This window comes from Ptychodera flava, chromosome 11 (assembly GCF_041260155.1).
Source record: "Ptychodera flava strain L36383 chromosome 11, AS_Pfla_20210202, whole genome shotgun sequence".
Taxonomy (NCBI): domain Eukaryota; kingdom Metazoa; phylum Hemichordata; class Enteropneusta; family Ptychoderidae; genus Ptychodera; species Ptychodera flava.
In genome coordinates, this window is record NC_091938.1 from 31,057,522 (window position 1) to 31,075,932 (window position 18,411).

General features: G+C 38.7%; 1 protein-coding gene and 1 long non-coding RNA gene across 2 annotated transcripts in view; one reads left to right on the forward strand and one right to left on the reverse strand.

Moving 5' to 3' along the window:
- LOC139144088 (zinc finger protein 93-like) overlaps positions 1-8,094 on the forward strand; it is an 8,916-nt gene extending 822 nt beyond the window's left edge. The window contains exon 2 of the mRNA XM_070714760.1: positions 4,191-8,094. Within this exon, the coding sequence (XP_070570861.1) occupies positions 4,892-7,066 (2,175 nt within the window). The 5' untranslated portion in view covers positions 4,191-4,891 and the 3' untranslated portion in view covers positions 7,067-8,094. The remainder of the gene's footprint in view (positions 1-4,190) is intronic.
- A 4,191-nt stretch (positions 8,095-12,285) lies between these two features.
- Positions 12,286-14,255, reverse strand: LOC139144095 (uncharacterized). The gene is made up of 3 exons (XR_011554733.1): positions 13,968-14,255; positions 12,994-13,134; positions 12,286-12,590 (listed from the first exon to the last, which is right to left on the reverse strand). It is a non-coding gene; the product is annotated as an uncharacterized lncRNA (long non-coding RNA).
- Between the last annotated feature and the right edge of the window lie 4,156 nt (positions 14,256-18,411).

Genomic DNA, 18,411 nt, shown 5'->3' on the forward strand with positions numbered 1-18,411 from the left:
TTCCGGTAATGGCGGCTCCCAGAAATACGCTCAATGGATTGAACGCAATCGACGTGTTCGCGCTAATACCAAACCCCATAAACGACAAGGTTAGTGTGTAGTATAGTGTTTAGTCTTCAGTAGTGATAAATCGGTGCGACCAAATGCAGTAAATATGCGGGATTTTACATGAAAATGCCGCGCCATGTGTGGCGCGCTTATTTTGTATGCTACAGGGCCATCGGCCTTGTAGCGCTACTGGTGAGCGAAGTCGCAAAAACCAAAAATCACCGACCGCCTCACCGTAGCGCTACAATTTTGCAGCTAGCCGTACGGCCAGCTACACAGCCAATACGACAGAATAAGCCACGGCCTTTGGGCTACAATTATTGCAGCTACAAGGTTAATAATAATCAAAAACAAAATTTCTTGTGTCCACTAATATTCAGTCTTGCCAAAATGTTTATATATCAAATTAGTAAAGTTTATGATGAACATTGTAAAGGTATCATATTCTGCAATTATTGCATACTTGAATATCACAGTGCTAAATGATGCAAACAAACTGCACTGGAATCCTGAATGACATTTAGAATTTATGCCAAATTCATTTGGTTGTACATGTAACAGGGATCCTCAGAAGTACAATGTAGCATTTTAATTGTTGTACTTGTATTCTACAGTAATGTGCGGTCACAGTAATACCTTGGCATGGCATTCAAAACAGTTAAATACAGGAAAGGGGTCACACTGTATTACTATTAAGCATCACAGCAGTTGTTGTTGTTGATGTTGTTGATTCTTATTCCTCCTCAATAAGAGAAGAGTTACAAGACAATTAAATCAATATAGGTATATACATAGACTGTAATTGACAGCTCTGGAGAAAGTAACTGACTTTGCCCTTCTGGTTAAGTTGTTTGAACACCAAATCTTGGAAAATACTACTACAGATATTGACCACAAATGTCAAAATTTACTTTAACCCTTTTCCTGCCGAGCGCCCTTGTCCGTTATTTTGCCAAGTCAGTAGAAAAACCGCCCATAATATGTGCTTGCAAAAGATTGGCTCTCCTGCATGACATCCTGCCAGCCATTTGGCAGAAATCGCCCATTTTCAGGGTTGTTTTAGCCGTACTTATACGTGTTAGACTTCGATAATTTCTACATGCCCGTAGACAGGGGAAGGAGCTCAAGGGTTACTGCAGAAAAAAATTGAGGTCACCGGCTTTGTTTGCCCCTGGGAGTGCGTCATTTTATTGCCGTTTCATGTTTATTTTTTCTGAAATAAACTCCTTCAGTATTGCGCACGTCCGCTAGGCACAAACATCACCTCACTCGTCTGTTAGTCAGAGACCCTGGGGGTCGTGCTAGGGGTGCGGCAGCACCGGCAAACCTGTCCTGTTTCCCCAGGGTAGGGTCAATTGAATACGTACCTTCAACGACTTGGCAGTGTGGCACAAAAACTACGTTTTTGCCGTTGTATTAACGACATGGCTGAGCCATTGAAGCACAGCTCAACGTAGTTTAGCCAGCTCATTTGGGAGTTGGCTTACGAGTGTTACCGTTCATTACCGACTTAATCGAGTGGTCCTCAGTCAGGTACGGGTTTGTACCTACATGGATTGGGCTGCAGCTAACCAGTGATAACCAGTCACTGCACCCAAGTCGTCAGTCTCACTTTTGCGATGCATGGGTACAACGCAATATGCTTCCATTGTTCTAGCCATCGACGTGTCCACATGCCTGGCAGCCATATTGTACTGCTAGCTGGTTTGCATAACAAAAGCAGTCCCTGCTAAATGCAGGCGGTATCCCCGTACATGTAGCATATTGACCTTATGTCACCTTTTGAATTCTCTGTACGCAAACAGCGTACGTAGTTACCAATGCGTCGGCAAGAGGATACGTTTGCCTGCAAACCAGAGCCAATACTTCGGACGATGGAATAAATAAAAAATCCAAAGCTACGTCCATTGAATGGCACGGCCAAGGCGGTGAAGGACGTTGCCTGGCTTGAACTTGCAGAGCTGAAGCCCAGCTTAGTACGTCGGACACCAGTTTGTAATGGTATTTCCGAGTCGTTCATATCCGTTCCATCGGAGGAACAAGTCGAGCCGTCCCGTCAAAAATACGTTCTCATTTTCAGTCACGCACAACTGAATAAGTGACTTTCGTCTCGCACCATCGGCATATCTGCCAAGTCGTTTGCAAGAGGTAGCCTTCTAGATTAGCATTGCCGAGTTGGTCAAGTTCGGCAGCAATCTCTATAGTGCCAGGCAGCCAAGTACGTCCAACTCCGCCAGAAAACGTCACCATGCTATCCTGCCAAGTCCGCTAAAAAGCGGTAAAAAAAAACCAGCCCCCCTCGGGTGTGGGGGACTGGCGGACAGGTTTCTGCACCTTTCCCTGTCTATCGACTCCCTGCGAACCCATTTCGAGGGAAAAGCCGTTCCTTGTCAGAAAACCTCTCCTCGGATGACCCCTAAATGCACAGGGGATAGCAAAACGTAGTGCCGTCGACTTGGCAGGAAAGGGGGTACCCAAAAGGGCCCGATTTCCACCGGGTTGGGAGAATAACGGTCACCAGTGCTTAGATTCTGGCTACACCGAATTTCAAGCGGATTTTCACCGACTTGGCAGGAAAAGGGTTAAGCATCGGGACACACTTATACAAAATTGAAAGCCAATTCCGATTATTCTTGAAAAATTGCATATTTGTGTGGTTCCTGAAAGTTACGTCCATAACCGTTATCTTGTAAAATATGTTGACAAAGTCTTTATCAAAGTGACAGCAACATTTAGATTAACTTTATCAAAAATTGTTGTCCAAAAAGTATCTCGTTGTTCAACAGTGTAACAACAGGAAGTTAACAAATGGATTAAGCAATCTTCAGCAACAAATTGACATTTTGTATATTCTATCGGTTTAGGAATAGCCAGAATTTTTATAATTCTATAAACAGTTGACATGTAATGTGGGAAGTTTTGTGAAATAGAAAGGTACACCAGTTTCTTGTGTAACTGAGAAAAAATAAACAAATCATCTCTTCTTCCGAGTCTCTGTCTTCAAAAGTCCTTGTTTTATACCCTTGGCTACAAAACATGTAAAGCTTGTGCAGGTGGTCCGGACCATTGAGAAATGATGTACGATGTATTGCTGAGAATTCAGGGTGTGAGGCCGGTCAAAATTAGCATATCTCTTGATCATTAGCTGCTCCGTCAATAAGTCAGAACACCTAATGTATTCTTATTCACTACCTCTCCATATGTCAGACAACTCTTCTCTGAAATCACTTGTTCAGTTGGTTTGAAACATGGAAGTACCTTGGATTAACCTCAGTCGGGTTTGTTTGATATGAAGCCCATGGGGATTATCTACAGTATACCAGTTTTGTACAAATCCGACATAACGTACTGTGCTGTATATTTTTGGCAAGTTTTACTGTTTTTTGATCAAAAAACTCCAAAAATCTTCTCTTTAGAATTCCCTTGTCTGATTGCTTTTGTATGCAGGTTCCAAGAGGTGGCCTGACTCGGATTTGTTGAAATTTTAATATGATAAAACTTGCATACTTATGTTTTTGGGAATCTCCGGGAATTTTTGCTGGGTCTGGTCAATGAAAAATTGAGCTATGGTTAAATGTTAGTACACCGGTAAAATGTGATACATGGATGCATAGAACATCACCAGCAGTCACCATTACTGAGTTTCTGTACCAATGATGTATGCAAATCATCAGCAGTTTGCAAAGTGGTGTCTTACGGTCAGTGAATAACGATTACTGGCTGGTAATCCGTTAATGTCTTTGCCACAGTGGAGGAACTGTGGTCTTTGCCAAAGCTTGGGAATATTAGTAATTGACCGGTACATGTATGTATGATGAACTCATATAGTTTTGTATACTCACCGTATAGTAACTGTAGTTGATTTGTATTGCGATATTTCTGAGGTACTTGTACATGGAATATCCTTTGTGGTGTTTGTATACTCTCTTTAATTGTAGGCATTCAAATCATAAAATGCATTACCTCATTGCTCGATTATACTAATGATTGACAGATACAGAGAATACCGGTAAATATATTTTATGAAACTTAGAGAAATGAAAAGTTTTAGACATACACAAATTCTGCAAAAGTTGTCCAGATATGCAAAACATAATTGCCTGTTTCATTAAGATGTCTTTTTCCTCTCCTTTTACCAATAGACTTTGAAAGTAACAAGCACTCACAGGTGAAGGGCTAGTCACCATGGCAACTCAGGATGAGCAGGTCACCACGGCAGTTCAAGAAGACCAAGTCAACACGGACACATGGGAAGAGCAAGTTGACACGGCAACTGGATCACAGCCAGTCAACAGGGCAACTCTGGAGGTACATCTTGACTGGCAGGAAGACAATAACTATGATAACAGCAATCGCGATTTCTATGTTCGTGTAAACACTGAACATGATGAGTCTGGAAATGCCACAGAGATCCCTGGCTCTGTTGACAGACGTGGTGAGACAGATTTCAGAATGCCAAAAACTGAAATGGAGGCTGCATTTTGTAAATCTGAAGACGCAAGGAAAGAAATTCATCAAGGTACTCTCAGTGTTGAAAAAGGCATCATGCATAATGAAAGCCCAGATGATGGAAGACAGAACACCACCCCAGAAACTGATAACCTTTCAAGTTATCAGAATAATGCCAACATACATGGAGTTGAGCATCATCCAGCAATGACCATGATGAAAATAGCATATCCTATTCCAAACGCTAGTGTACTGTTTCCGCAGAAGACCACTAATTCAGCTGTTTGGCCAGTCAGGGCAAATGAAATGTCCGCCGGTGCACAAAGATCTGAGGGAGATTCGGTGATTCCATCCAGTGAGTATGTAGGTGCATTTGAGGGAACTGTGGGTCAAGATGCTAATGAATCTAGTGGACAGAGGTGAGTCATCAGAGAGAGACAGTACAGAGATGAGTTCCGAACGTATTGAAACAGAAGATGGGTCAGATGTGGATGAACAGGAAACTCCTGTAGTGAAAAGATGGTCAATAGCTGAAGGGGATGAAAAGTCACTCGTTCCAAATGATCATATCGGTGCTGTTGAGAGGTCAGATGTCAACGCTCCAAAAGCGGTGGCACAAGGAAATGAGACCGAAGACATTTGCAATAGAGGATATTACATCGGCCATAGCAGTGACAGTCAAGATACCGGAGAAAGTACACAGGTTTTCCCCATCGCCCTGAAGCAAGTGAGAGTCAACCTCCATGTCACCAAGGAAATTGAACAGCTTCACCGGAAATATCTGCAGGAGCAGAGGGAAAGGAATCAGATGATGAACGAAGGAGAGATGGGAGAAGGGATTGAGATTTCATCACAGCAATACAGTGCAAGGAGACTGACAAGACAGAAAAATAGTGGACGTAGAAGTTCAAACACCAAGAAACAAATGATTGAAGATGAGACTCTTGAACTAGAAGTTGATGAAATAGATGATATTGACATGCGTGGGCATAGGTTTACAAAAAGCTCGAAACCAAAGCGTCTGAAAAAAAAGACTGTTGGCTGCAGTAAGTGCCCAAAGACTTTTAGATTTCGAAGTCGACTGGTTTTGCACATGGAGCGCAGCCATGGTGACGCTAAACCATTCCAATGTAAGACATGCCAAAAGGGCTTTGCTCGTAGTTCATCGCTGAGAAGTCACAGAAGACGCAATTGTTCAAAGCCTGACAAGCAACCACAGGTACGTGTAACACAGTCTACAGAGGACAAGAAGAAGTACTACTACTATTCTAGAGTTGAGCGCGTTACGTGCAATCTGTGTGGCCGAAGTGTCAGAGGTCCCAAAATGCTGAAAAAACACATGCAGAGCCACGAAGTTCATAAATGTGAGCACTGTCCGAAACAGTTCAGTCAACCAACTCGTTTGAAATATCACATGAAGATGGTGCATGGTGATGAAAGACCATTTAAATGTGAAATCTGCGGTAAGGCTTTTGCCGTGCCCTTCTTGCTGAAAAGACATTTGCCAAGTCATCAAGAGCAGAAGGAGCACCGGTGTGAGACTTGCCACAAGATTTACAAATCTGCCGACACTCTCAGAAAACACAGGGTGATGCATTCGGAGAATCGCAAGACCTACGTGTGCGAAGTGTGCGGAAACGTGTACAAGTCACGTGATGGCCTCACCAAACACGCACAGCTGCATATGCAGTTGACATTCACGTGTGATGTCTGCGGAGCAACCTTCAAGAAAAGCGACTACCTGCGAGATCACAAGAACAGAATGCACCCTGCAGAGGGTACAGTCCAATTAAGGGGATGTGAAACATGTGGGAAAATGTTCAGATGCGGGTTGGCACTCAGGCGACATCAGCGGCTGCACAAAGTGCCGGATAATAATGTTATGTGTGAAGAGTGTGGCAAGACGTTCAAGCATAAAAAAAGCTTAAATTACCATATGCTTGAGCACACTGGTGAAAGGCCTCACAAATGCCAGTACTGCGACAGGGACTTCAAAGACCTTTATGCATGCAAAAACCATATCAAATCTGTGCACTGTAATGAAAGGCCCTACTCATGTGAGTATTGTGACAAAACGTTTTCAAATAGAAAAGTTCTGCGTTGCCATGAAGTGAGATTTCATTCCAAGACACCTGTGATCATCTGTGGTAGGTGCGGGAAATTTTTCAAGTCGGAAACTGCCCTGCGACGCCATCAAAAAACGGAACTTGGCCAGGAAGCTGTTATGTGTGAGCTATGCGGAAAGGTTCTTGTACACAAGCAGTCGCTGATGAAGCATCTCAAGACCCACACCACTCAACAGACACATGATTGTGTCTTCTGCGAAGAACAGTTTCCTAGCCGCAGTGACCTTCTCACGCACATCAGTTCTCAACATAGCTCTGAGGAGCCTGTGGCCTGCAACATATGTGACAGAGTCAGCAGGTCTAAAGTTACACATGACCAACATATGCAGCGCGTTCACAGTAGTGACCTTTACCAATGTGCTCTTTGTGGAAAATCTTTTAAATCTAAGAAAAGCCGAAGATTTCACATGAAGGTACACTTGTTCCAAAACCTTAAGTGTTAGCTGACAACATTTCATATTGCAAGCACAACTCATGAGCTGTTTGATCTCAACAGACATTTTTTGCATGATTATTGATATTTGATACCGTACAAGTAGATAACAGCAGTTGTGAAGGTCATGAATTTAGATCATTCATATTAAACAGGTCTGGAAACTGCCAATTTCAAAGCTGCAAATCATCCCATCCAATCAGTAAAACTGTTATGAAACAACAAGACATGTCCACTATACATTGCCACACAGCAGAGGTGTAGCCTACAAGTAGTTTTGAAGGAGTTTTCAGCCACATGTACGTGTAATTCCGACCATTTTCCATTATGAATTTCACTCATCTTCATTATAAAGTCACATGTAGTTCTACCTAGCAGTAACTTCTGTGCCTGTAGGTGCTCAGTATACATGTACATATATCGTAAGTAACAACCTAACACATGTAAAGTGGAACCAGTAACTGATTGCAGTTTGACCAAGCAAACACAATCCGAAGTTACAGTAGTGCATGTATCGTTTCTCTTGCACTGTTCATTGAATACTGATAAACAATACAGTTTCCTGTTGAAATGTGGGCAGTTATTTTTCAGAATGAAAAGGGGCCTGCTTGCATATTACACCCACAGAGACTGTGAAATGAATATTGATGCTATGCACTGAAAAAAGGCACCATGAAATTAATTTGCCTTTGCATATTACACCCACAGAGACTGTGAAATGAATATTGATGCTATGCACTGAAAAAAGGCACCATGAAATTTGCCTTTGCATGATCACTGATAACTATTTCTTCGACTGCAACAACCCCAGATATGACTTGAAATCAAAAAAATCATCCTGAATACTGAATATGCGGAAACTGTTTCAGGGCATCGTTGTCAATGATGACAAAACATTCAATCTGGAGGAATTCCCATTTTTTTTCAGGAACCAAATCACTCCACATGAGAAAGTTCATGTTTTAAAAAAAATTGACTGTATTGTTGAACATCGTTCCCGACATCAAAATGTGAATAATATTCACATTATGTACATAATGCAACTCAATATCATGTGTGCTAAGTCTGTTTACCTGGCTTCTTTTACAATTTAGTCTTATGTAAATTATTTCTGCAATGGCATGTCCTGCTAGAAGTCATTGTGTAATTTTACATGTAAATACACTGGCCATTGGAGAACCAGTGAAATGCTACAAAAATTGAACAAGTTGATCATCTTAGTGAACACATGGTGATATGTGAGATGAAAAAAAAAACCTGGAAAGGCCTTGAACATGAAGATTTGTAATCCATCTATGTCGTGCAGAAATCATGAAATGATCTATCGTGGTATCATCAAAACGACAAGAAAAATAATAAAAAAAGTGATCAATTGTGAAAAAGTAATCTTAAAATTGGTGTGTTGGGCCTCAAGAAGTTTGAAAATTGCTGAAGAAGTCTTTGAAAGTCCTTGAATGTTACCAGCAAGAAACCTTGGTGTAAAGACAGTAATTTCATCAGGCATAAAATTCCAGTTACTGTCTCCTCCATGGTCAAGCTTTCCATGTGTCGTACAGTTTTATTTCCATTCATATACTTTTCACAGTTGCAACAGTGCCTGATGTTTGCATGGTCTGTGAGTATCTGTGCATTTCTGACCACTAAACTAGTGTAGGCTATTTTCAAACTTCCGGGATCACCAGAATTAGCATACTGTACATGGTCTGTGTACCAGCAATGTACATGTACACCATTGAGAGAAATGAAATTGCTCTTGTTTCCGCACATATGAAATGATGAGACTATGTTTGTATTCAGTATCCATCAATCCAGAAACAAAATTGAAACATTTTATTTATCAAAATAGAGGTTAGTGTACTGATATAATAGACGGAACTTCTGCAATAATTTTGAGTGTGTGAAGTTCTATTTGAAACCATCACAAACATGAATGATTACCATTTGGCTTTGCTCATTGTAATACCGGTTATTGCCAAATACCATACTGTATACCAATGGCCAGTTTTTCAGAGCGTTAACTATACAGTGTATGTAGTTATTCAGAAATAATCTGCTTTTGTTTGCTTTGCTGTACACATTCCTTGTGTTCTCTTACATTCAGAATTATACTTCGACCGACTTCATGTTGTATACAAGTACCATTCAGTACGTGTACAACCTGCAGTTAAACTACTTGTGCAGTACTTGGTATAGTTTTCTTATCCAATTTTAATTACTTTAAACTTTTGTTGTAGTAGTACAGTAGTAGATGTTTAGATATTTTCGATGACTTTTATATTTAGTCAGAATATTTTTAAAGAATTTTATAATTGTCAATAGATGAGATTGACCCCTTGTGTGTGCCCTGCGAGTAGTAATTCACTTGAATATGCTTGAACCATCCAACTTAGCACGTTTTGTAAGTTACAGCTGTATTTTGCACTCATATAGTAAGTCACACTATAGCTGACTATAATGGTAAGTAGTCATACTGCCTACTTGTGCAGCCATACAGCCATTACATTTGGTTTTTCATACATCCAGGTCTGCATGCAACTCCTTTCTTGCACAAAATATGCACAAAAACAATCCACCCTTAACATATGCTCACACTGTAATTTAAACCCTGTCATTTTGATTTCCAATGTCACGTAGGCTGCATGGCCATCAGGATTTACTATGGTGCAAATACATGCTTTGTTCTTCCCAGACATCAGTAAATTATCAAATCTTTAGGGTCAAAGGTCGTATCAGTTTGGTACGTGTTGTTGTAATCAGGTTTTCAAGTCAATGATAATTCAGTCATCTTTTTATGATGAAGAGAACACTCATTCTTCATATATATAATAAATAGACATTTTAGTGTACAAACTTTGGATTTTTAGAATGAACAATTTAATCTATGTACATAATGCAACTCCATAGCACAGTAGTACCTGTAGCAAAGTATTTACAAGTTGAAGAAAATACAATGATATAGAGGTAACCACACACTAGGACAGTGCTCTCACAAGTATTCTACACTGCACTGAAAGCTGAAATTTTCCACAAGTTTTCCTGTCGGCATAATGTAAATTCTACATTTTGCACAGATTTTGTTCAGTACCTACTGAACGTCTAATACTCGTTATTAAATCTTAAATCAAAGGTTGCTAATTAGTCATTTACCTGATCATGGATGTAATTGATCATGCCAGTCATGAGTCCTGTTTACAAATTGATAAAGCAGACGGCTACATGTAGCCAGCTAGTTACTCTGCTGTTGATGTGGATAATCAAATGACAGCAATTTAGCATACATACATGTATAGTGCTACCATGTAATATGACAGTACATCCTGTTATGTCTACATCACAATAGAACGGTGCACATGGTGCATTTTTTAGGTGATTTTAAGTAATATTGTACTGACTTTTAAACTCCAATAAAATTGTCATTTGATAGTAACTTTTAAGTAGAGTAAGTTGACGTAGATTTAGTGCAATGTAGTGTTTTTAAATAGGTGTAACCGTGGACTCAAGGGTCCATGGTGTAATGCATTGAAATTTTATCCATCAGCCAATTATTACTATTGTATTTACCCGTTAATTAATGGATAATTAAATACGTTTGTCATTATAACGATTGTGTCAGGTGTGTGTCAATTTTGTGGTCTAACTTACAGTAATGTGGCTTTCTTCAAAAAAGCTAGCCAATAGAATCCAATCTTTTCCGAAAAGTCAGTGTACATTTGAAAGGAATATATTTTGAGATTCAGTATGATTACCGGACTATCTTCATCCCTAACCTCAACTGAAGGCATAATGATGAATATCTGCATTGCCAACAAGATATTGTTTGAAGCAATGGCTTTGTGCTAGAGAGTTTCAATAAATATTGGTGCGACCCACATGGCTTGCGGAATGCATGGTTACATGACTAGTTAATGACTGAATGAGAATAAACCTCAACTGCCATGTTTTAGAGACCTGCTGTGTCAGGTCTTGGCAGTACTATTTCACTTCTTTGGGTTCACTGCATTAACATACACTGCGCCCCCAACTGTAGGAATACGAGTAGGTAGAGTAGCCATACATCAGTGTAAGTCTAGCGCCTATTAGCATGATTAGTGTATTGCCGTGAAGAAGTGGATTCTATGAATTCTTAATGTATGCTAATTATAAATGTCACTGCAATACTTGAAATTCAATTCTCTAGATCTACACCCTCTCCTACGAGTTTCATGGCAATAATTTGAGCCACCAAAGTGCAAAAATACTGGTGGAAAACTGCAACCTCTGGCACTATTTATCTCATCGTTTCTACCCTCTTTGGTCGAATCAAAATTAATGTTGTCAATCTACTGTGACCTAACATGGACTTTGAAAGATGCTGAATGTCAGTGACGAGCCATAATTAGGGATTTGTTCCCTGACAATCAAAAGTAAAAACGCTTTGAGATTCAAATTAGTGTCAAAGTTAAATCATTTGAGGCAATCTCTATTCAAAATACTCATGTCTCCTGTTTTATCGCACAACATTCCAGTTTTATGTTATCAAATTGTGGAAAGGATGTAATACTATGTTACGCTAACTCACTGGAATGCTTATGTTGAATGGCAGAAGAGCCAAGTAAATGGGGTATTTGATTCGTCCCCTTGAATGCACGATTATATAAGGTTCACTTCCGTTCCGCGAATCGTCTATCGCCCAATGAATTTCACAAATCTTCGTTCGTATTTGAAGACCTACATAATTATTAATAGGTGATATTGCAGCATTAAATTGTTGTATACGAATGAAAGATGGCCTTGGATATCATGCATGTAAATTTTATACGTAACACGATTGGAACTAATTTGGGATAATTGGATTTTCACATTTTTCAAATTTCTCAAAACGTTAGGTGCCATATAGCTGAATGTTGCGATATTAAAAATTACTCATAAAAACAAGTGTGTAACTTAAAAAGAAAAGCAGATGAGATTACATTTGCAGATTAAATAGACATTACTTCACCATCCAATTATCCCAAATTAGTTCCAATCGTGTCACGTATAACATGAAGGTAAACGGTGTAGATGCCAGTAAGACTCATTATTCCAGCATCTCATACACTACTCTGCAGCTGGCTGATATTCATGACGAGAATGCAGCATTTCGATATACCTTCAACATAATTAATCATCCGAACGTTTCTCTGCGTAAAAATATCAGAATTTGCTCGCAAAGTATGAATAAGGCTCTTAGATTATTCTTGAATATTAAAACACCACGAGTATTTTTGTTCAATACGGTAATACCCATTTTTCCATATTCTGTATATGCCATAACGTTTTGGATGACTTTTAAGGCTGTTTACATCGTACTCATATAATCTGCCCATCCTTATTAGACGATGGCATATTGTATTGAATACTTGTACAGCACAATAACTGTGAGGCGATCAGCGCAAAGACGACAGACACCCAGGCAATTATGATGGAGTGTCCCAAGGCGAAGCCTGTGTTGCTCTCACGCGCTTGCCTGTATGATCTCGCTGCATACCATCCACTTCCAACTGCTACTGACATGCCTTCGGGGGGGAGAGAGAGAGAGAGAGAGAGAGAGAGAGAGAGAGAGGAGAGAGAGAGAGAGAGAGAGAGAGAGAGAGAGAGAGAGAGGTTATGATGAAAATGATGATAATGGTGGTTTAACTGGAAATTGAATTGCACGCGTTTTACATACACCTATGGATGCAAATGTATAGGATTGTTGTATTTGACACCTTAATCTTCAAATCTTATCAAGGTGATGTCTTTGTAAGATATTGCAATTACTTAACTATCGGTTTCCGACATCATGAATCCAACGAAAGCCGCCTCGCATATGACAACATTTGGGAGACTCATCGTAACTAGTTTTACATTTCCCACGGACACAAAGAGATTATACGTTTCTTTTTTTTTCCTCTGTAAACAATAGCTCACGATGCATACCTGCAAGAAGGACCATTATGCAGGACCGCTTCAACTTCCCGGTACTGAGCCATCCACAGAAGATACAAACCAATACCAGAATGGTGGCTGTGGTAATGACACATGCTAGTACCATGAAGAACTGGGCGACTTTGACATGTGCTGCCAGATACAGTAAATGAACAATAAACACAATAAGGACAAGGTGGCGAAAAAAGAATGTCGCAAACAATACTCCGTCCACCAACTGACACGGCAGACACCCCGGGAGCAGATACACAGGGGGCGTGGTTAGGAATAATGAAGATAAACGGACAGAGAATGACGAAAATGCATAATTCTGCCATGATTGCGGAGAACACGATTGGAACGAATTTGGGACAATTTGATCTTCATATTTTTCAAATTTCTCAAGAGTGTTACTGGTGCCCTAAGTTAATAGCTGAATGTTGCAATATTACAAATTACTCATAAAATCAAGTTTGTAACTTCAAAAGAAAAGCTGATGAGCTTCCATTTCAGTCTTCAATTATCACAAATTAGTCCCAATCGTGTTGGAGAGTTTTAGGGTGACACAAAATGAGGTAATATCTACTAACACACAATTGACATCAACTGGTAACTTGTTTAATTCACTGACTCGCCTTCATCAAAAAGATCTACACAAACCGACTGCAAATGAGGTCTGCCTGACGCTTTTTGGGTCATGGCCAGCCATGGCCATATGCCTCTGCGAGTAAGAAAGTATCGATATCAGTAATTGTTGTGTTATAACAATTAAAAACAATGGTAACAAAGAGAGCTGGAGAATGATAAACAATGACGTAACAATAAACATGGATCGCACTCCTCATTTTGGCAGCAGCTCCTTCATTCCCCATGCTGTGGCCTTCAACACAACCCTCATAGTCATAGGAAACTATAATTCGTCATCTCATTCGATTAAAAATAATATCAGACATCATAGAAATTATATGGTTGCTTAATTTACTTACTTTGGATGACACTCCAATCCATTTCTTCATAACTGCAGGTTTGTCCTCGCTCCAAAAGTGACTGTCCAGTTACGCAATTTTGCCAAAGTCCGTAAGTGTGCAGCAAACCTTGGTCTGTAACTTCATGCCACTGGGAAGTCACGGTACTGACAACCTCGAAAATTAGTGTGAGCACAGTCGTCATCAAACCTAGAATTGGCATTAACGGAACCTTAGCGTGCCCCATGTTACCGATGAGCATTCTTGTTTTGAAGGGGTTACTACTCTCTGTATGGACGCGCTCGTACGGTGAACGATTCCTACTTGCATGTAAGGGACCGTCGTTGAATAGAAGTAAAAAACAGGTTGAATAAGAATGTAATGTTACAGTGCAAATACATGGCGCATAACCGACAATATTAGAGAGAGATTATTTTTGCACGCATCCCTCCACAAATCCCATGGCTCCATCATGTGAAAAAATAAGCATATGAACAAATAAAAGTACATTGTAGATCTTATGTCCTTAATCAGAGGAAATTTTCATTTTTTGAAGACACTAAAAGATTACTGCTTCCACGTTTGCCCTTAACTAGAAGATTGTGTGACATTCTAAGTTAGATGTTATTATAAACATTAGAGATACAGATGTTTATTACGGTGGGATAACTGGGGTCCCACATCATCGAAAATCATCCGTTTATAGTAAAATGTTAATGACATGATTATTCACAGCCCCTAGACGCTGTGGACGATCTAAAGAGGACGATCGATACCTCCTTATAATATAGCAGGGAAGCACTGCCCCACGTTTAGCCACAGTCCCTCCGCATTGCACTGTAGTCTAATCTATACATCGTTAATTATTGATGACTTACCACTCAGTAGTATCAACATGGGAACTTGTCAGTGACGTTTAAACATGCGGGCGGTGATTGCTCGAAAATGACAACAGTTGTCAAACTCATATCTTCACTCTCTCGGATCGAAAATCTGATCACCATGATTAGTTGCCACTCCAATCCATATGAATAGTAACTATTTAAGTATCAAACTCGTGAACGGATTACACTCAAACCTATATGGTACAATGACCAAAAGAAATATGATGCACTCGTGAGACGTGAGACTAAAACTATCTTGACCCGTGAGCTGTACTATGTACAAGTGTGATTCAATGCCGGCTGCCCTTTTGCATTGGCAAGTGAATATCTTGAGGGATACTTTGTTCTAAATTACGCTGAGGATAAAGCGTTGAAGGGCAGCAAAAAGCCGAGTTTGATTTCTTATATGTACAACGTGTTCGTTTGGCTTCAGTTCAATAACATTCAAAGATGGTAGCTCCCCTTTAAACTATTAACTACGTGTATTAAAACGAGTTTTAAACTTGCCTAATTCATTTATTTAAATCCCAGGAGATTATAAAGTCAAAGAATTGAGGAATTATTTCGAGAGATTAAGTACCATATGCTGCAAAGTGAGGCAACTGTAAGCTTATACCATTTTCCGTCTTTCGCTTATCAGCGCATTAAGGTAGTTAACGCTCCTATGGACAGAAATACGGGCTTTCGCTTTCAGATTTTATCAATATTTTTCTGATTTACCTATCACTCAAGGGGGTTCTTTATGAAAGAAAAATTTTCGCCGTCTTAGTTTTAAAAAATCGAAAATTTTATTTTTTCACATAGAGTTAGCACAGGGATGGCGGGCATTTTCGGGAAATTTTAGGTTACCGTAATTAATCTCTCTCGTACCAAAGTTTTCACTGTGTTCCCACATCTTTATTCTTGCTTTGGTAAAAGAATATAATGGTTGGAAGTTTCATTGAGAAAAAGTTTGAGCAGAAGTTTAAGTCCTTCACTTTCGAGGCGCATATTACCTTAATCCGCTCATGTAAAAGTACTATGCAATGGATTTTTCTGAAGAATATGACTTCACATATTTCAAAGGTCAGACTTAATACAAACTCAGCATGCTTTCATACAGGAATACGCTGGGTTAATTCTTGATCATCTGTCGCTGGATTGAATCAAAATGATGATTTTAGGAGCCAGTGTTCAGCTTTTATACAGATCTGATGCGCACAGTTATTGAAAGGACTTTTTTCTTCAGCTTTGTGATCACGAAGGGTTAACATAGCTATGACGCTTATTGGCAACTTTCGATGAGTTCTCATCTTATACACGGAACACGATTGAAACTAATTTGGGATAATTGGACGGTGAAGTAATGTCGTTTCAATCTTCAAATGTATTAAGCTCATCGGCTTTTCTTTTTAAGTTACACACTTGTATTCATGGGTAGTTTGTAATATTGCAACATTCAGCCATAGGGCATCTAAGACTTTGAGAAATTTGAAAAATATGAAGATCCAATTATCCCAAATTAGTTCCAATCGTGTTATGGAAAAATAACAAACAAAAAACTTAAATAATAACCGGCATACTTGAAAAACGTAGTCGGGAGAAACACACTTTCCCCTTATTCAGATATATCAATGAGAATGAAAAGTGCCCTGTCCATACTTTCTAAGTACAAGACGTTACGATATCAATGCTTTGTATGACTAAAAAAAAACCAAACAAAAAACAAAAAAAAAACAAGACCAAAAACCTGAAAGTGTTTATGTTGCTTTCCCGTACGTAGCTCTCGTGAAAAGAGAAAACAGCTGAGGATCAAATTTTCGTCATCCTGTGAATATAAATGGCAGACTTACCGTGATGAGCGTTCTTCGCAAAAGAGAATGTCAAACTATCCAGTTACCTCTGATTAATTTAAGTATTTTGGGAGGGTTGGTCGCAATTCATCACACAGACATTTTGGAAGGATCCTACACTTGCAAGAGGGCCACCATATTATTCTAAAAGAAGGCAAGATGTGGCTAATATAGTGCTTCACCCAAAAATATCAAATCATACATGGGAGTCTATCAGGCAAACTAGTGACAACTTTCCCCTGCAAAACAAGCTATAACTGTACATTTATATATGTGTGAAAATATATGTAAATTTACTTATTTGCTTGAAGTGGGAAGTAAAACGTGCATGTGTGTACAAGAAATTTGATTTTGGAAATGTACATTGAGAGAAGTGGTACTTCAGTCATGTCTTCCAAATTGGCGCAAAGGAATGACACTGCCGTCGCATGTTGAATATGTTGCATGAGCTGTTCAGTCAATCATTTCAATCTTTATATATATATATATATATATATATATATATATATATATATATATATATATATATATATATATATATATATATATATATATATATATATATATATATATATATATATATATATATATATATATATATATTTACACAAATTACCTCAAGTACAAAGTCAGCTTAATAATATCTGTTACTTCAGTTTCATTCATCCTGCAATCATCAGATAGATGAAGTGAAATAATCTTTTGACCCACACTCTCTTTCACATCTTTGGGACGTATCATTCTATTTGAAGGTGGTGTTAAAATTTGATAAATAATATTTGTTTTGGTACGGTGGCGACATTTTGAAAAATCGCGTAGAGTAGCTCGATGCTTTGTCAATAATTGACCACGAAATGTCAAGAGTTGGTCCTTACTTTTTAAGTTCCATACATACTTTTATAACTAGTACTAGTACTGTTCTTATCTTTTTCGTTAGGGAATGATTGCATGTGTTTAGTGAAGCGTGTCTTGAAGGTGTTATCAGTGAGGCTGATGTAAACCTTCTCCGTATTGTCCCCGTTGATACTTGGGCCTTGTAAACCACACCTTTTACTTGACAGTTACCCTTCAAGAGGCATGTAGACTTGTCCCGGCAATTACAATCAGCTGGTTGATCCTTACGCTGATCTCCGGTGATTACCTCTTACTATGCGATTTGATAATACTTGCCATTTTCTTCATACAGCTTTAACTCACTTTAATTGTGTTCCTATTGAAGGTCTTGTGAAGTTTAGACCCCTTTGAAAATGTTGTCGACAAGTTGAATATCTATCTATCTATGTATCTATCTATGTATCTATCTATGTATCTATCTATCTATGTATCTATCTATGTATCTATCTATCTATCTATCTATCTATCTATCTATCTATCTATCTATCTATCTATCTATCTATCTATCTATCTATCTATCTAACTATCTATCTATCTATCTATCTATCTATCTATCTATCCATGCATACACACACATACACACAATTATGATATATACATACATATATGTATATGTGTATATATATATATATATATATATATATATATATATATATATATATATATATATATATATATATATATATATATATATATATAGGCCTATAAACGTGTGTGCGTGCGTGCGTGTGTATGTTTGTTATCTATTTATCTATTCAACGGGCTATGATATTGCATGTTTGTTTGTTTGTTTATTTATTTATTTGTTTATGTTTGTCTGTATGTTTGTTATTATTTATTATGTATTTTATGCTT